A 21838-nucleotide genomic window follows, 5' to 3' on the forward strand; every position below is an offset into this window, starting at 1 on the left:
TTGGGAAGCATCAGTGTCGCGTGGCCAGGAACACGCCAGGCGGGTGACACCTGCCGGAGACCCAGCCAAGTCATTAGCACCTTAGACAGTTTTCTTCTCTGGATGGCATTGCTTTAACATAAAATTCCCGTCGGACGCACTCACATTCGTTTTTAAGGGGAAGATACAGTAGCCGGCCTGAGCTCCAGTTGGTTTGATCTTCCATCAGCGTGTCTCTCTCCCGTGCTTGTCAGTGTGGCTGTGGAGGGGAAAGAAGGGAAGGAGGGCAGGTCTCGGGAACTCTGGAACCCGGGAGCAGCAAAACAAATGCAGGAACACCGGGCCCTTGCAGAGGAGGGGAAAATATTTCAAGTGCTTTCGACTTCAGCTTTTGTTACCTCTTCAGGCTTTAAACCTTCCTGTCTTGTGCGATGCAATAATAATACCTGTCCTCTGTATTCTTGCAAATCCTGATGGACTCCCAATGGACGTGCTCTACCTTTTCAACGCCTGGAGTTTGAGCCTATCCTAAGCCCGGAGTTGAAGCCAGGGAGAGAAGTGTTTTCCAAGGGCTGCATTCTTCTGTCCCTATGTTCCCGCAAACATGGGCACATGGCCCCCCAGTGCTCTGAGTGTCTGCGCCCCAAGGAAGTGGGCCCTGCCTTCCTGTAGTGATGCTCCGAATGCCAGTGGGTGTCTAGATCACCCCAAAACCCATTTAAGCAGTGACACAGGTGAAATTGCTCTAGGGTCTGACTCATTCTGGGTTTGAAATGTTTCTGTGGGATGACTTGTTATGTAACCTCCATGTGCAGACACTGTTGTTACAGGACACAGCGTCCTGAAAGTGAGCCACAGAAAACTCTGGAGCAGGTGGAGCTGGTAAGAGGATGCACTCTGCATGGAAGCAGACTTTGAAGGCAGTCATCCTAGGTTTTCCTCTTTTTTGTTTCCCACCAGAATTGCTGTAGGCTGGCACCCCACAGGGGTCCCCATCACCCGCCCCTTCAGCACAAGGGGACAACACAGAATCATGTGTGCATCCCTCTCAACCACGGGCACGGCCCCTCTCCTGCCCCAAAGGCCTGTCCTTCCGTGTCCCCCAGCTACTGGCTGCTCCAGCCTTGCCTCCTCTTAGAAGCCCCCTGACTTGCCCTTGTCCCCACCGGTGCTCCCTGCCTCCCAGACATCCCCCCTTGGGAAGCTTGGGGAGACTGTTTGTAAGTTGCCGACCTCAGTGGACTCCGAGCTCCTTGAAGGCAAGGACCACACCCTGCGCGTGCCCGCCGCTTACCGCGCGGTGATCGCGGGTTGACCGGTGAAGCTTAAGGATGCCCTCCCTCGTCCTCAGTGCCCTTCATCTCCAACCCACCTTTCCAGCAGCAAGTCACACCGATTCTCTCTGCCTTGTACAAAAACGGTGGTCCAAAGGGAGCTGGAGAGAAAAAGGGAAAAGAAACAGAATGGGGGGAGCAAAATGAAAACCCGGAGGACCACCAGACCAAGGCCAAGCCTGTGGGACATGTTCCGTAGCTTATCTTTCTTTAAACATCGGCCAGTAAACGCCCGGGTCGCGGCTGAACGTGAAGACAGGTGCACACCCGGGTGGCGGGTGGAGCCAGGGGAGCGGGCGTGCAAGGACTTCTTCCCCGGGGCAGACCCTGTGGCTGGCCCCAGGGAGGGATGGGCAAGGAGGCCACGTTGTCCTCACGACTTCTCTGAGGGTGAACTATGTCTTCAGCCCCAATTTCTAGGCAGAGGGAAAAACCAAATGGATAATTTAAGCAACGTGCAGAGCCTGCAATCTCATCTCGTGTTTCCCGTAAGTCAGTCCAAGCTTCAGCCCTAACGCTCAGCCCCGGAGAGGGTCCTGGGGAAAAACAGACGCAGAAGGAACTAAAAAGGGAGACAGCGTGCCTTGCGGGTGACTAATTCCAAGCCATAGCTTAAAACCCTATTTATAACACCAAAGGAAACGATGGTATGATTCAACATTATGACTCGTATACATTACACAGTCAGTTTTCTTATCTTTCCCTAATATCCATAATTGCTAATCTTACGCATTTTATTTGCTTAAACCGTCTCCACATGGACAGATGCGGAAAGTGTTTATAGGAGCAAAACCCTCTCTGGCCACGACGGGAGTCCTGTCCCAGCTCTTTAAGACTTTGGTTATACTTGGCTTTGACCGGGAGATGAATGTTAGCACATTTGTGAGCAACGGAACCAAGATATTTTTAGTTCACTTTGGCAAATATTTTTAATGTTGACAATGTTGCCAAGCACTGCACTACACAGAGGAGTTAAAAGGTATTTAAGACTCAGTTTCCCCTTCAGCTTCTCAAACAGACACATAAATCAATGACCATAATACGATAAGCTCCGTGTTAAAGGCACTCAAAGGCGTCCATGAGTGACAGCGACGGCGACGGAGGCTTTGTGGCTCTGCCAATATACACACTTGTCTCTTGAATCGATGTCTAAGATTTGCTGGGTGCATCCTGAATTCAGACTCGTGATGAAATCATGGACAACTTCGCAGGTTAGTTTTGAAACTGGGCATGAAAACAGCCGCACCCTCTGCTGGAGCTGCGCCCAGAACTCCGACCACAGGGACTCACTGGCACGTGGAAGATGGAAGAAGCAGAAAGTGCCAGAGTCCTCCCACCAGCAGCTGAGGCTTGTCCCTGGAAGGCTCATGGCATGAGAGATGCTCCAGGGCCATTTGGGAACAACAGGCCAGGGGCTGGGGAGAATCAAACCCACGCAGATGGGCACCACGCTCCAGACAGGGTCACTGTCAGGCAGGAAAATCTAGGCTGCAGCTGGCAGTGGCTGGAGAGCACGTCTACACTGACTGCCATGTGACAGGTGAAGGAGCTGAGGTCAGGCACTAAAATTCGATTATTTTTTCAAATGTTATGCATCTAATACTGGCAAAGCTGGGGCCAGCCCCCTCGGAAGCCTGGGAGGCAGTGTAGGGCTAGCTCCCTCGGTGACTCCAGAGCCAGACAGCCCGAGGTGACCTCATCCTTCACTGACCGGGTTCTCCAGGTGAGTTATTTAAAGCCTCCATCATTCAGTTTCTTCATCTGTAAAATGGGATAATACTATAGTACCTGCCATGTGTAAAATGAAAACAGGATCAGGATGAGATAATGCATATTAACCAGGGACGTCACAAGAGCTCGATAAACATCAGTGTCCTGTTCATTGTTTCTGACCCAGAAAGAAACGTCTATCCAGGTCTGTGTGCTCATGCCGTGTCCTCGTCCTGTCTCTTCTTTCAGGGCCAAGGAGATTAAGATCAAGTTGGGAACTCTCCTCCAGAAGCCAGACTCGGCTATCGACCTTGTCATCCCATATAATGAGAAGCCGGAGAAGCCGGAGAAGCCGGAGAAGCCAGCCAAGACCCAGAAGTGAGTCTCGAGTGTGGGCCGCACCCCTGTCCCCACAGCAGCCAGGCTCCGGGCTCAGCCCTGCCTGATTTGCAGACCCCCTCTGCTGACTCACTAAGCACGGAGCCTCACAGAGCTGCTGCGGATCAGCCTTGTCTGGACTCTCCTGAGTCTGGAGTGTAATTCTGGGTATGGGCAGGATCCTTAAAAATAGAGAGGCCCACTTTCACACCTTGTGGAGAGACAACCAAGCCTTGTAACATGGCACCAGGGACAGGTGACCATTTCTGACCCAGTTAATGCTGCTCACAGGTGCTCACCTGCCCAGGGCTCTCCAAGGCTGCTGCTCCCCCAGAAGGGAGATGCCAGGGAGATGCTCAGATCAGGGCAGACAATGTAAGCCTCTTAGTCTCTTCTCCAAGGTATTGTGCCTCCAGGTCCGTCAGAGGTAGAGAGGACTTCCTTGCTGGAGGCAGGAATGCTTGACCAGATATTTCAACTTAATGAGCAATTTTTCCCAGTCCTAACCCAATATTCCCGACTGGAATCCTACAGACCTGCCTCCCTCCCCCCACGCGTGGCCGTCCGTGCAGGAGGGAAAGGCTTGCAGCTCGCCTTCCCACTGGTGCTACGGTAACTTAACAACACGGCATCCACACCGTTGACCTTTGCTCCCTGCTGCATAGCCCGTCCTTGCTGGGACACTGCCACCCAGTCTTCCCACTGAACACCCAGTAAGGAAAGTATGAAAGAGATAAGCCAAATGTACTCAAAGTCCATCACCCACCACCAGGGCGCTTTGAGGCAATTACAGGAGTGTGAAAAATACAGTAACCCCTTCTAACCGCCGTTTCCTTTTAAATTTAGCATTTGTATAAAGTGGCCCATCTTTTTCTTTGGCCTGGTTGGCAGAGAGATGGGTCTACCTCTGTTATTTTTTTCCATCTGCCCAGGTGGATATTTCCAGTCTCCTGCTTTCATTACTTCAATGTGACCCCCAGCCAGAGGGATTGTAATTGAGTTTTCTGCTTTTAGAATGGGGATGCTAATCCCCTGCAGGGTAGGGGCACCAGGCTCCCATGGAGAAAACGACAAACATTTCATAGTGGCAGCTGGTCAGAATCTGTTTTCAAGTAAGAGACATGCAGCTTACTGATCTCCAGGAATTCGTTTTAAAAGTAAACACACCCCAGCTAGGCATGGTTCAGTGGTTGAGCATCGACCTAGGACCCAGGGGGTCTCAGTTCCATTCCTGGTCAGGGCACATGCCTGGACTGTGAGCTGGATCCCCAGTCAGGGACTTGCAGGAGGCAGCCCATCAATGACTCTCATCATTGATGGGTCTATTTCTCTCTCCCTCTCCTTTCCTCTCTCTGAAATCAATAAAGACATATTTTTTTAAAAAATTAAAAAGTAAACACAGGACCATAGTTCCCACTTTAGCTCTCTGCTGAATATCCCACAAACACAGGAACTATGGGGAACAGGGATCCAGGCAGAAAACCTGGGGCTATTATCGGATTGTTTTCTTGTCTTCTGACCCTTCTTGCAGAGATTGGAACTGTTTTGGAAAAATCGTCCTGTCCCTGGACACTGCTCTCAGCCCTGGCCGCTGGCTGCCCCTAGTGGGCCCGTTTCCCAGCCCTGGGGCCCCCAGGATGTGCTGTCTGTGTCAGCTCATGGCCTCCTCTCCCCACTTTAAAACTTCTCTGTATTGTTGTTACTCATGTTCATCTCCCAGAGAAAATAAACTTTGGAGGGTAAAGTAAACCTAAAGGCATTTTTAAGCCCTTTCATCTTTTAAAAAAAGCAATACCTTTTTAAACAAGCATTTTCCATTTTTGAATTTATTTGTATTCTTCTCATTAGGAAAAAAATATTGCGCCATGAAAAAAAATAGAACAAAGTTGCCTCAGTCCCTACCTCCAGGCCGGCTCCCTGCCAGTTCAGAATGCTCCCTGCTCCACCCCCTGGGCCCCTCCCACCCAACCGGCCGGCGCCCCCCCACACTCTGAAAAATGCTCTGCCAGCCCCTCACGCCCATCCTTTCTCTATTCTTTTTTTTTTTTTTTAAATATATCTTTATTGATTTCAGAGAGCGGGAAGGAGAGAGAGAGAGAGAAACATCAATGATGAGAGAGTCATTGATCGAGCCCACAACCCGGGCCTGTGCCCTGACCGGGAATCGAACCCCGATCGCCTGGATGCTAGGTCGACGCTCAACCACTGAGCCACGCCCGGCCGGGCCTTTCTCTATTCTGTTGGGTAACTCTGGACTTGGAAGGTCACTGTTCTAGCATCTTCTTTAACTCCTCCTCAGGTTCAAACTCACCCACCAAAACTGGCAACTCCAAGGCCTTGCCCTCTGTTCGCCCTCCCCCAGCATTCCCCTCGGCCCCCCGGCCTCCTGAGCACCCTCTTCCTGGCCAGCTCGCCTGGGACCCCCCACCTCCCTTTCTCCAGGCCGCTCTTCCTCACCGTCTCCTGGGAGCATCGGTCAGACGGCCACAGGCCCTCACCTTGAACAACACCCAGGCTAGGAAAGCGGGTAAACCGAGCCTGCAGTCCCTGTTGTCATGGCCTGTATTGTCCACCGTGACAACATGCACATCCTCACCGCTGGGTCTATATTCCCCATGCTCCTTCCTCCCTGCCATGCCACTGATTTTAACTTCATTTGTGGTTGTTGTTTTACCACTTAGTTACTCTAAATGACCCCATGCATAGCAGCAGCTGGCCTGTGAGCAGTGACGGAATGTGCCTGTCCGCAGACTGGTCAGCGGGGGCGCCTGTCCGCAGACTGACCGGCTGGTCAGCGGGAGCACCTGCCCCCAGACTCACTGGTCAGCGGGAGCGCCTGTCCGCAGACTGACTGACTCGTCAGCGGGAAAGTCTGTCCCGAGACTGACTGGTCAGCGGGAGCGCCTGTCCCCAGACTGACTGGTCAGCGGGGGTGCCTGTTCGCAGACTGACTTACTGGTCAGCCGGAGCTCCTGTCCCCAGACTGACTGGTCAGCGGGAGCGCCTGTCCCCAGACTGACTGGTCAGCGGGGGTGCCTGTCCCCAGACTGACTGGTCAGTGGGAGCACCTGTCCCCAGACTGACTGGTCAGCGGGAGCGCCTGTCCCCAGACTGACTGGTCAGCGGGAGCACCTGTCCGCAGCCTGGTCAGTGGGGGTGCCTGTCCCCAGACTGACTGGTCAGTGGGAGCACCTGTCCCCAGACTGACTGGTCAGCGGGAGCGCCTGTCCCCAGACTGACTGGTCAGCGGGAGCACCTGTCCGCAGCCTGGTCAGCAGCACAGCGAGCACTGCGGAAGGACGGAGCTGTGTGGACAGTGTCTGGCCCACAGTTGGCATCAGAAAGCAGCAGGTGCCTTTACCTGAGCCCCATCCCCGGTGGGCGCTGTGGGCCCTGGGGTGGGGCTCAGTCCCTGTCCAAACCTGAGACTAGTCCTGAGCAGACGGCTCTGCGGGGAAGCAGGGGAGGACAGAGCAGCACTGATGGGTGACAGAGAGAGACATGAATTGTTTTTCCTCCTGAGAGCAAGAGCATGTGAGGACATCAGCAGAAGTACTTAAATAAGGCAGAGACTGCAGATTTCTTAAAGGAAAGAAAAGCCCTAGTGCTCAGAGAGGTTGAAATACTTTCCCAAGTTCACAGCTAGTAAGTGTCAGAGCTGTGGGGATAGTTCCTGGGCTAAAATCTTTCATATCTAAGTTTGGGGTTATGTGTGGCTTTCTTCACCCAGACTCACTGTGGGCAAACGGAGCCATCGTTAATTTATGCACTAAGTGGCCAGGGCAGGTTAAGCTGCAGGGACAGGCCACAGGGTGGGGTGGCAGGGGCTCTCGTGATGGGCTGCCCGCAGGTGCCTCTTGCCCGTAGGTTCAGTGAGCACAGTGAAGGGAGAGACAGTCACCTCCTGGACCAGGTGGCATCTATACCAGGTGTCACGCAACACCCAGCTGACTGTCTGTAAGGCTGATTTTGCCTTTCGTTGGAGCCGGCTTCCTTCCCGCCCCACACCGCATGCAGACTCCATATCCAGCTCTGTGGTCAGCCATGACCTTGCAAACCAGGGTATTTAGTGGTCATTTAGAGCTGCAACTGTCTTGTTTCCAAAGAAGTCAGACTTAATGAGGGCGCAAGGTTCTGAGAATCGGGACGGGACAAACCTGTGTTCATTCCCAGTTGCTCATCACAGCCGTGGGCTTCGTGCTGTGGGCTGTGCCTGCTTGTCTGTGTCCTTGGATCAATTTGCACTAATTGAGCCCTCGAGCGGGCTGTGCACATGTCCTTTTGAAGAATTTAATCTTGGCTGTGATGTGCGGCCGACAGTGACGATCAGCCGGGTTCTCGCAAACCCTCCGGGACAGGTTGGGCTGGGGCGTGTTTGAGTCGGTTGCAGCTGCTTGTTGTTTGTTGCTCCTGTGCCCGTCTGGACCAACCTGGGAAAAATATCCTAGGGTGAGAATTAAAAAATAAAAAATCAAGCAGATTCGGGGCATGAAGCCGGCCTGTTCCTTTCATCCAGTGATTTAACGCCCCGCTGTGTCTGCCGACAGCCAGCGGAGACTCGGTGGGCACCTGCTACATGCAAAGCATCGACCCGCCGCAGGAAGTGCAGGTGTGGAGGCCGTGTCAGGCGCCAGGCATAGCATCAGACAGAGCAGGACAGGGTCTCAGGAGAGCCGTTAGGAATCAGGTCCTCTTCTGGTTAGAAATTAAATGAGACAGAAAAATTAAGCAACACCTTGTAACCCCACTTCCTGTGCTTTCTCCCTCCTGTGTTCCTTCTCACGGGCAGGGGAGGGAGTTCGCTCAGTAAAATTAAATTTCCAAGAAATGAGCATTGCATTTTTTATCTGTGACACCTAAGCTTCTGGCCAGGAAAAAAGAAGAAACCCCTAACAGTATTTCACCTGGATTGTTACTCTTATATTTGGCACGTTCAACCTTCAAATAGTAAAAACTTAAAACTTTATGAAAAGTCATAGAATTAAGACTTGAGGCAGAGAGGTGTGAACGAATTATTCATAGTACTTTAGCTGAAAATTCCACGCCCCCCCCCCACTCCCTACAGAAACAGAGGCCAGAGCTGAGCCCGAGCAGCAAAGTGTAGGGTAGAATTAGCAACTGTCTCATCAACCTCCACTCTCATCTGAGTAACTAAAGCCCTAAGATATAAAAAGCAGGAACAGGAATTTTCCTGGATTATCCAAACAGGAGGTAAATAGAGCTAAGGGAAGTCCGACTTAGGAAAACACCTTTAACTGACTTTAATATTCTAATACAGGCCTTGCTAGGCTGTGTTGATGTGACCTGAGAAAGTCACATCGTAACCTGAGCATTAGATCAGGTGAGTCCTGGGGAGCACAGTCAGCCTACCTCCCAGTTAGCCCAGCCCAACTTGACCCTGTCCCTTGGCGACGAGAAAAGCAGAGGTTAAAAAGAAATGGCTGCAGGGTTCTGCAAATGTAAGTGTTCCAATAAAAATAGCCACAGGGGAGGTTATGTGCTGGCTTTCACCGCCTCCTTGGAGTCAGTGTCTGGAGCCTAGAGCATTTGTACAATGTTCCTGTTCTCCATCCACATAGAACCCCATTGCTTCTCAGAAAGAGAGATGATTTATAAATCACTAGCCTGCCCTTTGGGCAGGAAAGATGCACCCAGATTTTTAAAATGTAGACTCACCGTGGTCACGTTTCCATTACCCACCTGCCTTCCAGCAGCCTGGAGGCGGCGGTGGGGAGAGAAGGTGGAGTCAGTGCCCTTCCCTGAGTAACCAGGTGTTGACGAGCACTGGTGAGACCGCGAACGTGGGCTCCATCCACGTGTGGACCCCGGATGTCATTCAGTTACATTTAGGGAAAACAATGTCACGACAAAGACAAGAATGTCAATACACAGCTCCCTGACCAATCGACTCCACTTCTAAAAAGGGGCAGGCCTAACCACGTTGTCCAGGAAGGGGTGAAATGTATAAAGTAAACATCTGGAAGCAAACCCAGCTGGTCACACCCAGCTGTGAGGAGAATAACTCTGACTCCCTTGTGCTGAGGAGGGGCCTCGGCTGTGCCATGTCTAAGAAAACGGGGTCCAAGTCGCCGCTGGGGGCTGTGTTTAACTCCCTTATAATGCTGTGGCCTTTTCTGTCTTGATTCCTGGTCTAGGCCTTCTCTGGAGGAGGCCCTGCAGTGGCGTGACTCCCTGGACAAGCTCCTGCAGAACAACTGTAAGTCTGGACTGCGTTTTATAAGGTCGAGGAGGGAGAGGGAAGACACCTTTGTGTGGCCTGTGTCCTTTCCCCTAATTTTGACATGTCTTAAACTTTCCAAAGTGATCTCCACCAGGGAAGGTGCCAAGGGGGTGCAGTGGAGAATGTGAAGGTCCTGAGAACCCAGTTTACAGGTCATGTCCACTGTCCTGTTCTCTTGTGTGCATGTGTCCTGGCCCATTGATACTTTCATTGCCCTTTTTTAACTGAGCCTTGTGATGGGTCATGATGTCCCCAGCCCCAGTTTCCTCTTCTGGCAGCTTGCCTTTTATAGCCTCATTCCAGGTGTGACAAAGGTGTCAGCGAAAACTCCTCTCCAGGCTAATCCCAATACGCCTCAGTGCACCTCCCCTAATCCATGATCCTTAGCATTCCCAAGGCCGATGGTATCAAGTGCCAACTTCCAATGTTTAAGACTCCCCATGGTCACTGTGGGGCTGGTCTGCCATCACACGGAAGTGTCCTCCTGTCCCTCCATTTTCCACACTTGAGCCCTTTGTCTGGAATGCTTTGCATTCGTATATTTTTTGTTGAAATCCTCCCTCTCCTATCAAAGCAAATGTAAATACTAATAAATACTAACTGCCTGGTCTTCCTGACCATCCAGAATAATTTTCCTCCCTCTGAGTTTCCAGAGACATTGTGTATACATCTTCTATGCCACTTACTACTTCTGAGTCTCTAGTCAGTGTTTGCTACTTTGCGTGCTCTTGGTAGCGTTCTCTCCTCCTATAGATTACAAACCCATTGACAGCCAGGACTTGCTTGGGCTTTTGACCTGGAAAATTTCACAGCAGAAAGAGCACAGTATGGGGAAAATAAATATTTGTTGAGTAGTTCACTCTAAAAATGATTCTACTTAAGATATTGAACCCGTATTTCTCTATCTTCCCCACAATAACAGAATAGAAAATTTTGTTCAATGCTTTGTAAAAATAAGGATTTAAAAAACATTTCTCACAGGATCTTCATGACTAATAGGCACAATAGATAGCAAATAATGTCTGTTCAACTATAAATATGAACATTTTTATGTCTTGGTTTTGGCAGGTAAGAGTTTGCAGTAGGCTCAGTATCTTATATTTGGAGGCAGAACACCAGCTCTTCTGATTTGGAATTTTCTTAATCTTACCCATTTTTTATTCTCTTTTTATTTTTTGTGTTAAACAGAGTACCCTCCCCTGACACCTATGAATTGTCCAATAAATGTTTACTGATGTAATGGGTGATAAATGAATTCATTTTGCTTCTTGAACTCAAAATTCTATGAAGTCAACTAAACATAAACATATTTATGTTTAGCAACTGATATATTCATTGTCTTACACAGTGGTTTTGGAGCCAGTAGCAACCTGACAGGTGACATAGTGATACATATGAATGCTAAGTACCCTGGGGCCAGGTATTTATTGCTATTGTCAAGAAACCTGAGAATTAGCAGAACTATTTCCATGTTTTCTAAAAGAAGAGAGGATATTTATTCATGTGTCCATACGCAATCCTTTCCAGCCAGGCAAATGCTCAGGGCTATACGTGCATGTGTCAGGCTCTTAGGGGACAGAGTATTGGGATGAGAAAGGTGGCAGAAGGTAGGCAGTTAGTGTCAACACCATAGCATTTCTGAGTGACTGAAGTCTTTCAGTTTGCAAACAGATGTGAGCTTGAGGCCAGAGATTCTACAGTAATATTTTCTACTTCTCAGAGGGGAAAATACATATGCTGCTACCCTATTTACATGAATATCAAAAGTGACCTCACTCATAGGGCTGCCCTGGGGTTGTCATGGGGGCCACAGCCCAGAGTGTTCCCCCGGGGAGGACTAGATGGGTTCATCTGCTTCCAGGCAGTGATGCCTGAGCAGGTGTGTTGAGAGGTGTCTTGCCTGGGGATTGTCGGGAATGTGGGTCGGGGACTCCACCGGGGTGTGGAGTGGGCCGGGGGCTAGGTTGGGCAAAGAAGAGAGGTGTGTCCTTTGCAAATTAGAGACACTTGGCCTGGAGTCTGTTTGACTCAGACCCACGAGGACTTCCCAGGAGTAACAGAGAGCGTGTCTGAGGAATGGGCCTGTAGGAAGCCAGAGGTTAAAAAGGTACAGGAGTGGTGTCAGAGGGCCCGCCTAAGGGGCCTCCAGAGAAACCTCAGAAGCCAGATGAGGAAAGAACAGCTTTAAACATCTCCCAGCCCAACTGAGCATAAAGCCATTTCATGAGTCTGTGTTTAGAGCATGTCTGTCAACAGGAAACGTTGAAATAACTGGAATTCAGTGAAAGGGTGAGGTGAGTATGCAGGCTTTGTGAGCACTCTCAGGGAATCCTGGTGCTGTCCTTGGGGCATAAATAATGTTTGGGGGACTGGGATTTCCTCCCTCCCTTTTACAGAGGCAGAAAAGCTGGGAGTGCCTGATGGAGATGTGGAGCTAGGGGCCGTAAACTGGCCACAGGCTCATTCTGTGAGGGTTTCCTCCGGTCTTGGTCTCGAGCCAGGGGTGTGGGAACTCACCAGACTGTGCTCCCGCTCTCAAGTCCTGGCAGTTAGAAAGTGCCTGGGAAGTTTTCCACTTCTACAGACTACCTGACACCTTTGTTTAAGAAACAGTGAAGCCAGGCCAGGCGTGGCTCAGAGGTTGAGTGTCGACCTAGGATCCAGGAGGTCACGGTTCAATTCCTGGTCAGGGGTGTGCAGGACACAGCAGATCAGTGATGACTCCGTCACTGATGTTTCTCTCTCTCTCCCCCTCTGCCGTCCTCTCTCTGAAATCAATAAACATATATTTTAAAAATAAAATAAAGATAAACAGGATCCAAGAGATATAGACAACAAAGCAAAAAAATTAAAAAGAAAACAACAGTGAAAACGAGCCACGCAGAGAGAAGCAGCGTGTTTCTTCTTTCAGCACCTGCTCCGAGAGCCCTGAGCTGTAGCAATAGGGCAGGAGATGCCGGCTGGGAGAGGGCAGACGCAGCTCATTCCCCGGGCGCAGTTTCAGATGGTTTCAAAGTAATGTTTCTAACTAGGCTTCTAGAGAAAATTGCTCATCATACCTGGTTGTTAGGTGCTCAATGAGAACTGTTTTTAGGGTAAGTACAGGGAGGGGACTGAAATGCAAAGTGTCTTGTTTAAATCCAGATGTAGCTGGTGGCCCTGGCCCACGTCCATCAGCACAGAGCCATCTGTCTCCTTAGAGTTGAATGTAGTTGCAGGTACTTTGCAAGACACAGAGACCATGAAGACACATAGAGGATAAATGGACAAAAGGACACCCTGCACCCTGGTTTAACCACCACATGTTTTCGGAGCATGTTGTGTAAAATCCGTGTGCTCAGAGTGACTAATGCATGGACAGTTAGAGTCTTAAAAAGGAGTGGGAGGCAGATTCGAGGGAAAGGGAAATAGGTGAAATTAGGTCGAAGGAAATGAATTCAGTAGAACTAATAGCCTGAAGAAGGGTCTGCTGAGGGGGACAAGTGAGAGGAAAACTGGCCCCCATGTCCTAGTGACAGTCCCGCCTCTGCCCAGGGAGGTGCAGGGACGCCAGGCACGTCACAGAGTCTGCAACTGTGGACAGTCCAACAGCACTACAATTTTCTGTCTCCTTTACAAACCTTCCTTCCTTCCATGATAAATGGGCGTGGACTCTCTCTACATTCAGATTTATGAGAATCTTTGTTTTAAATATATATTTATATACATAGATACATATTCAGTCAGCCTCAAAAAGGAAGGAAAAAATGAAGATAGACAGTGGTTCCTCCTTTATTTCTCCAGTGCCCTCTGCACCCTCCCAGCCTGCTACTCGGACATCTGGAGTTACGGCTGGAGGGGTAGGAAACACACTAATCAGCAAACAAATGAAAGCGCCAGGCCGAGAATGCCCAGGGCATGTTTGCAGTAGGTGTGCACCTCAGGTATTTTCAGCTACATGCTGAGTCTGCAGGAGCAGCACACTGTGAACGGAATCACAACAGCCACAAGCAGGTTAAATCTATTACATTTTAATACCGATGTTCTCTGCGTGGTGACTTCCTTGGCCCCTCCCGCCCATCCCTCAGGCCTGAGACCCGGTTGCCTCCTCTGTTTGGACCTTTCCATGGTTTTCCTTCACTGTGTACTTGTTTTTCTGTGTTTCTTCATTTTCTTCCCACTTCCCCCAGAACCTGTCAGCTCCATTTGGCAGAACCCTGGCTACTTTACTTACCTTATGACTCATCACAGTGCCTGGACTGCTCAAAAATCATCTATAGAAAGAAATTAAAGGATTGTAAGGGCTTGTACATAATAACCAACATTCATATTACTTACACTGCCAAGCCAATTTCAGAGGCACTGTTTTCTAATTGGAATCCAAAATTAGTAGGAATCCAGAGTGGCTCTCAGGGTCACAGCACTCCTGGATGCCATGCACAGGTATGCAGACACCGGATTCACATCCCAGCTCTGCCACTTGCCAGCTGGACCTCTCTGACCTCGCCTGTAAAATGGGGTATTAATAACACCTGCCTCTGAGGTTCATAATGGGAAGAAAATGAGTTCACAGAAACCTGTGACAGAAATCTGTAGTGAGGAAGCCTCGGCTACACAACAGGATACAGTGATAGATGATAGATAGACAGACAGATAGATGAATAAATAGGTGATAGCTACATGATAGGTGAAAGATAACAGAGAGATGAGAGATAGACAGACAGATAGATAGATGAAGGATGATAATTTTATTTCCTCAATGACCCTTTCCTTGCTAGATGGACTCGCCAGCTTCAAAAGTTTCCTGAAGTCCGAATTCAGCGAGGAGAACCTGGAGTTCTGGATCGCCTGTGAGGACTTCAAGAAGACCAAGTCCCCTGCCAAGATGGCTGAGAAGGCAAAGAAGATTTATGAAGAATTCATCCAGACTGAGGCTCCCAAAGAGGTTGGTCCTGCGGGGTCGTGGGTGGGCGTGGTCCTGAGGAAGGAGTCCCGTCTGGGATGCCCCGGCCGGGAGTGGGTCACCTTTCTTGAGCACCTGCTGGGTGAAGAGATGGAGCCATGTGGCCAGCAGATGTGAACCTGAACCCTGGTGAGACCACGGTCGAGCAGTGCGGTCCCACGTCAGCAGCAGGTGGGGATGGTGCCGGCTGTGTGATCTTGGATGAGTCAGCGTCTCTGATCTTAGCGCCTTCCTCCCTGAACATGGGATGAAGAGACGATTTGTAGGGTTGTGAGGGTGGAATTAAACAGGGGATGTGAAAACACACATCTCATGTCTCAGCTGAGTAAGGCCTAATGAATATTCCCACCTCTTACCGCTCTCTCTTCCCCTTCCCTCCCCTTTCTTTTTCCTGAAAACTCCTTTCCCTTCCGCCCTCCTCCCTCCCTTGTCTTCCCCGGGCCTCTGCCATTTATGCTCCCGTTGGGACAGCAGGGTCCCTGCTCATGAAAATCAGATTATTACCGGATAACAGTGCTGGAGATGTTAGAAGACAAGACACCATTAATTGGCTATTGAAGACAAGATGTGTGTTGATTTCAAAGAAGATTTGGGACAGTTTGTCTGCTCTTTGTTATTTATGAAAATGGAGCTGTAAAGCTCTGTGGAATCCAGGACGCCCTCAGCAGGAACTGTGCCTGGTGTAGTCCCCCCAGCATCCCTTTTCTCTTATAGGTGCTCTAGACTCTTTGGTTATGAATTAGTCATCACTAATCCTTTTTGAAGGTATATATGTTTGAGTGGATGGACAAGTGGTTTACCTAATACCGCAGGTGAGCTTCCCCATGACTCAGGGGTGGAGGTCAGGAGCATGCTGTGTAGGGAGCCTTGGGTCATGGTGGAGAAGACAAGAGTCCTGCAGAGAACTGGTTCCATCTTGCTATAGAAATTAATTTGGGGTCCTCTCCAGATCTTCCCCTCGGCTCCTCAGCCTCCTACATGTGTGCATAGGTTAGCACCCCCCGTTTCCGAGGCCTTTGGTGCCAGGACATCCTATCTCGGCCAACACGAGTCTCTACTTATGATGTGATCAAGGACACTAATTTCATGATACATCTGACACATGTTTCCCAACTTCACTGGATTCCCCGATTCTAGCCTGCCTTCCTACCAACTCTGTTCCTCTTCATGGAATTATAGGATTTGTTGTAATATCTGCGACCAGTGGCCACCCACGCAGTTCTCTGAGCTACAGGAAAGCACGTTCTCAAGGCTCCTTACTCAAAAATTGGTGTTAGCATGAAAATAGGAGACATTAAAAATGGAATTTCAAAATAGATAGCACCCTGGCTGAGTTACTAGAACAAACAAATGGTGGCCCCCATTCTAAGGACCTGTGGGTGCTCATTAAATGGCCTGCCTCCGGATGAGACGGATGTGCACCTGGATTCACATGCGCTCATTTGCTCTGTGGCTTTGAGGAACCCTTCACCTTTACACACACGTATACGTTCCCCTGCCCCGTAAAAGGAAGGGCTGAGTCTTGGGGTCCAGAGGATCCAGTGGGGCATGCAGTGTCAGCAGCTGGGGGAGGGTCTGACCCCCGGTGCGTGTCCTGATCTAAGTCACGCACTCCTCGGAGTATCGGTGGCCTTCCCCACAACCTGGAAGCAGAAATGATGGTTCTCACTCTTTATGGGAAGTCCCACTCCCCCACCCGGATGGTGACGCTGTCTGCTGCCCACAGGTGAACATCGACCACTTCACGAAGGACATCACCGTGAAGAACCTGGTGGAGCCCTCGCTGAGCAGCTTTGACGTGGCCCAGAAAAGAATCCACGCCCTGATGGAGAAAGATTCGCTGCCCCGCTACGTGCGCTCCGAGTTCTACCAGGAGCTCATGAAGTAGCCTGAGCGCCTTCCCGTGAGTGACCCGCCGCAGCCGCCGTGGCGGGCAGACGGCGACCTTCCCTTCACCGCTTCGCTCCAAGACACCCGCCCGGGGAACCCCGGGGTTGCCTCATCATGTGGCCCACGCGATGCTGGGCGGTTATTGTCCAGACAGCTTCCTCTCCCGGTTTCTTCTTCCTGCCCCAGTTCTTAACTAATCTGCTCAGTGTGCTGTGGTCAAACCCGATCGGAACCACATCCCTGTGGCACAAGGATAGGCCGTGGTGAACGCACTGGCCCTGGGCCGCTGCCCGAAGGGGAGCAGAGCCACCTGCGTGGCTCTGACGAAGGAGGCGGGGGGCGGGGGGGGGGCTCTGTCGAGCGAGGTAATTGGCCTCGTGTGTGGTCTGCACTCTGATCGGGGCCACCACTGGCCTAATGATTTCTAACCTTGGTTAGTAAACGGTGGTAAGAATTCTATGAGGCGGCCACTATCAGATTTCTTAAGCAAATTATTTTAAATGTTGGTCCTCCCCTTAGAGAACCTCCGTGTAGCTGGAGACTAGAAACAGCAGACACGGCCAGGAACACGCTGTGTTTCTGTGCATCGCCTGTGAGCACAATCAGTGTCCACTCTTCCTTGTACCCCCTCAGACGCCCCCACAAAGTCACTGAGCCCCGTCTTAAATCAATGACCTGAGCTCAAAAATGACTACTTTATAAACACATCTCTGCCCCCAGCATGTGGGCCCAAAGATTCCATTTTCACATTATTTTAAACCAAAACAAGTGTAAAATGCTAAAATTTTTAACTCCAGAATGTAAAATAAAGCAATTGCTATTTCTCTCCTCAAAATCTAGCGGCTGAATGCCAAGATGGGGCAGTGCGTCAGCCTGAAATGGTTGCCGACCCGAGGAGCTGCCGTTCCATAAATGGCAGTTGTCTCAGAGGCACCAAATTATCTTTGGGAAAACTGATTTGACCACATGTAGGGGTTTCTGAGTGAGAGAGAGCTTCAAAGTACCCTGCGTTTTACAAAACGGTACAATTGTTCAGCAACCCTGGTTCCCTCCCTGTCCCTCTCCCCGTGTCAGTAAGTTGTCGCCACGGGGCACGCGGAGCCCTGACAGCCACGCATCGCTAGCAGCTCACACTTTTAATTCAGTATTTCGCTATTATACGTCTTGCTAGGATTATCTTATCTTTAGTAGATTTTATTAGATCGAGTCACTATTGACATGATTTAGTAATAAGGAAAATCACGTCAACCTCGTGAGAGGTTGGCCAAGAGGAGGCAGCCGGGTGAATGAAAGAGAAAGTGCTGGAAAAGGCAAATAAAATCCTGAGCTGTTCCGCAGATCATGTTGCTTAGTCCTGCGTGTCCTCCTCCGGGTTCGCTGTCGCTCGCACTCCCCGGCTTCCCGAGCGTGCAGCGCCCCGCTGGGCCGTTTCCTGAGAACGGGAAGTGAAGGGCTGTGTCCTGTTTTCCACCTGCAGGCACCAGGCTGTCCTTGGGTTTTCTGCTCTTGTTCCTCCAAAGGCTGGCAGGCTGGTCCTGAGCCTTTGCGGCCACACCGAGTTCTGCACATAGGCGGGACTGTGGGGCCCACAGACAGCACGTGTCACTGTGGGTGAGTCTGGTCACACTTGTCAATAAAGCCCACTCCAAGGAAACTCTGTCACCCAGCCATGGTCAGCTAGGCCAGGTCCCACCGTGATCATGAAGAGGTTGTCACCAGGGAGGCGTAGCACTGGCAAGCCCCTCGGGGAAAATCGCCGGCCCCTCCTTCCCCAGCATCCATGCCCTCCCTCCCCAAGCAGTTTAAAATCACAGACCTTTACTCTCTGGTGCTGCTGGGAGTGCTAGGAACCAAGACTCCAGGCCACTTCTTTTCCTTTGGATGCCAATACATTTTAAAGAAAATTTTTAATTTAACTAAAAATTCAGATATTTTATACACATTATTTGAAAGAGCTACATGTTCGAAAAATGCCCGGAGAATTAGCAGATATTCCAGAGTTCACCCAGAGGGGCCATCTAACAAAGACTCGGGGTGACTACTCACAGGTGGACGGCGCCCTGCGTGGTGGGTGGACCTGTCGGTTCAGCCTTTCATAAGCTGAACCCTGGAGGCAGGGGCAGGAAAAGCTCGCGAGGGCAGCTGTGAGGCCGCAGAACAGCGAGCGCCTTCCGGGCAACGGCGACATAGGAAACAGCATGTCCTGTGTACGTGGTTTTAAATGTAAAGCAGTAGACACACGCGAAACTCTCACTGTACTTCAGCAACACAGGGAGAAGGAACAGAAATACAGCCCCCAGTGAAAACAGCAAACCCGTCAAAATTGCCCTGGGAAACCTCTTTGAAACCTTTTGGAAGTGTTTTTAAACTTAGAAAAAAAAAGGAAAACTGTGTTACTAGAGGTCTCCATGGTAACACAAAAGAAGATACATTCTTTCAATTCTGGGAAATTAGAAAAACTTCAATGACCTTTCTGGGAAAGAAAGTCTGTAACCTCTGCGTGTCTGTGGCTCCCCCTGCCCCGCCCGCGGACACTGCCTGGGAGGGAGGGGGCGCTGTCCCCCAGCACAGGCCGGCGCAGCCACAGCCGCGGTGGACCTGGGATGTAGACGGGTGGTCAATGGGAGCAGGGGTATCTGTGTCTTCTTCTTGGGGAAGCCTAGGGTTAGGCCAGGAACGGCCTTAACTGCGTCTTTCTGCCTGGGTTTGACGTAGGTTGAGGTTGGGGTCAGACTAGGACCTAACCTGGACCAGAAGAAAGAGGCAGACTATGGACTCCAGAGCAGAGTCGGACTGTTCCATGTGTGTCTGCCAAAGCACACAAGCACCCCTACACACATGCACGCACACATACACTCACACGTACACATGCATGTGCATGCGTACACAGGCACACACGCACACATACATGCACACAGAAACAAATGTGTATACACACGCACATGCACACACATGCGCGCACACTCACACACATTCTCTCTCCCAGACAGACACCTTCTGAGATCCAGACTCACGGAGGCAGTCCTATAACTTTGCCTTCAAACCAATAGAATCGAATGTCTGGAAACAGTCTCTGCCCCTCCCGTGTGCCCTGTTCTCCACACGGCAGTTGTGCTTAAGTAGGCTTCAGGTTTTAGTGCGTAAAGAAAGAACTCGGTAAGGACGTTGCTTTTATTTTTATCTCCTGCAAAGCCTTGGCCCGGCTTGGCTGGTGTTCACTCCCTTTCAACAGGATGGAGTGAAAGAATAACAGTTGTCCAGGGGTTTCAATAAAAACCTGACCAGTCCGTCGAGAAACTAGCAAGCACCCGGCTGGGCTTCGTCAGGCGGCCTGTCCCACCACAAATTTGATCACTTGAGAATCACTTGAAAGGCTAATTATTTTTCAGGGAAATAATTTCAACCCCTGAAATCATTCCCTCCAGCAGGCCACTGACCCTGCTTCCTGGGAACGGAGCAGGTCTGGGGGGAAGGAAACGTGCTCTCTCTGGTCCTTCCTCTCGCCTTTCCCTCCCTCCGCCCGCCCTCCCCTCTCTGCCCTCCTTTCCGTTTCCCCTCCACCGAGGCGAGGCCCAGGGCGAATGGAGAGACTGGAGGGGGGCAGGCGAGGAGGGAGGCAGTGCTTCGCTAGGGAACCTGTAGGAGACGCTCCGGGGCTGAGAAGCAGCCTGCTCCCGTCGGCAAGGTGGCAGGAAGGCATTTCTTGACTCAACACAGCCAGATGAGAAGCTTCATTTGAAATCCTGGGGAGTCTTGATTAGAGAAAAGAACATTCTGGAGGGTCCACTGTTCCCATTTGGCTTGTATGTGCCAGACAGCAGAGGGTGGAGAACTCAGGTTCTAACACCCAGGTGCCCAAACCAAGGCCCAGGCACCCTACAGGTCCCGGGAGTGAGGCCCCGATGTGTCTCCCCGTGTCCTGACTCAGTTGTCCCTGGTCGCCGGGCCTCCATCCTGTCACATTGGTGTGTATTGGACATCTGCTTGCCACAAGGCTCGTGGTTAACAGGTTAGTAACTGCTGCTGGTGTGACACGTACTTTCACCCAGGGAGGTCCTGCGGCCGAGCAGAGTGACAGACACCCAAGGAGAGGCTTTCCCAGGCTCAGCTGTCCATCCTGGAACCAGAAAGAGCAGCTCTTCCAGCTGAGGGCACAGCTGTAGCTTTGAATGGAAACTCGGGGCAGAGAGTGAAGGCAAAACCCCAACCTCTGTAATATTATCCTGACCTCACAGTTTAATACTAACTTACTTTTCCAGCAGAGAAACTACAAATCAAACTCTTAACACTCGTATCAGCTTAATAAACCTCGCGCCCATTACCTCCTTTCTCACCTGAGGGCCCCGCTCCACCTGGGCCGCCTCCCCCTCCCCTCCGAGAGGAGACATCTGACATGGTTGGGTCTAAGCACAGTTACGTGAGAACAAATACACTGCGAGCACTAACCTCCTGCCAGGACAGTGTAAAGCTGCGGGTATGCGAACCCATGGGGAGCGCTGAGAAATTGGTCACTGGACAGAAGTAATCTGGATAATTTCTGCCAAAAGTTCTTTTCAAGTCACAGTATCAGGGTTTGGGGGAACTAAATGTTTTTACAAAGCTGCAACTCACAGCTTATCATCAGGAAACCCGGCCCCCAGGGATGGGGTGGAAACAAGGGTTTGGGGGACCCACTTGTCAGCGCTTATCCCATAGGGTTTCATTTGGAAGAACTGTGTTTATCTTCTGATTTTGTGTCTAATACATTGTGTACCATGAGACTCCTCCTTCGTGGTAAATAGAGCACCACATGCTTGTCTGTAACCACAATCACATGTTAAATTAAATATATATCCATGTTGCAGCCTCATGTGAGTCCTTCCTGACTCCTGAACACTATTTGTGCGAAGCTCTTCCTTCAGATGGGCATATCCCTTCGCTGTGGCCCTGACAGCAGGTGAGGCCTAGGCCAGCAGGGACCGTTCCCATCTTGACAATCATCACTGTCTGCAGCCCTGCACGCAGGTTCGAAGAGGGAGCTACGCTGCGGACCGCTTTCCCTTGGATTCAGGGGGACTGGCTGTTCCTATTAGGACGGACTGAGCACCGGGTGTCCCACGGCTCCTGCTTGGCTGGCCACCGAGCTCAGCCAGTCCTCTCTCCTCTGCCCCGGGAGGAGGGGAGAGGTCTGAAGTCGGTGCCGCTGTGACCAGTTCAGTTCTGTGACCTTGGTTTTGGTGCCCCGATCGATTAGGTGAAGGCTGAGGTCATACAGGTAGTGGGGGAGGAGGTTTGTGCAGAAAGAAGCTGGACCAGGAGCAGGCTGAGGGAGACAGGACAGTGAGGGTCCCTGTGGAGACAGAGGGGCCGATGGAGAGACGGTCT

At 50.8% G+C, this 21838-nt stretch overlaps 1 protein-coding gene across 1 annotated transcript in view; it reads left to right on the top strand.

Moving 5' to 3' along the window:
• Window positions 1-21317, top strand: part of RGS5 (regulator of G protein signaling 5) — a 35975-nt gene extending 14658 nt beyond the window's left edge. The window contains exons 2-5 of the mRNA XM_081120933.1: window positions 3273-3401; window positions 9557-9618; window positions 14400-14566; window positions 16311-21317. Coding sequence (XP_080977059.1) covers window positions 3273-3401; window positions 9557-9618; window positions 14400-14566; window positions 16311-16472 — 520 coding nt within the window. The 3' untranslated portion in view covers window positions 16473-21317. The remainder of the gene's footprint in view (window positions 1-3272; window positions 3402-9556; window positions 9619-14399; window positions 14567-16310) is intronic.
• The last annotated feature ends 521 nt before the right edge of the window (window positions 21318-21838 follow it).

The sequence above is a fragment of the Miniopterus schreibersii genome (genome assembly GCF_964146895.1).
Source record: "Miniopterus schreibersii genome assembly, chromosome: 19".
Lineage (NCBI taxonomy): Eukaryota > Metazoa > Chordata > Mammalia > Chiroptera > Miniopteridae > Miniopterus > Miniopterus schreibersii.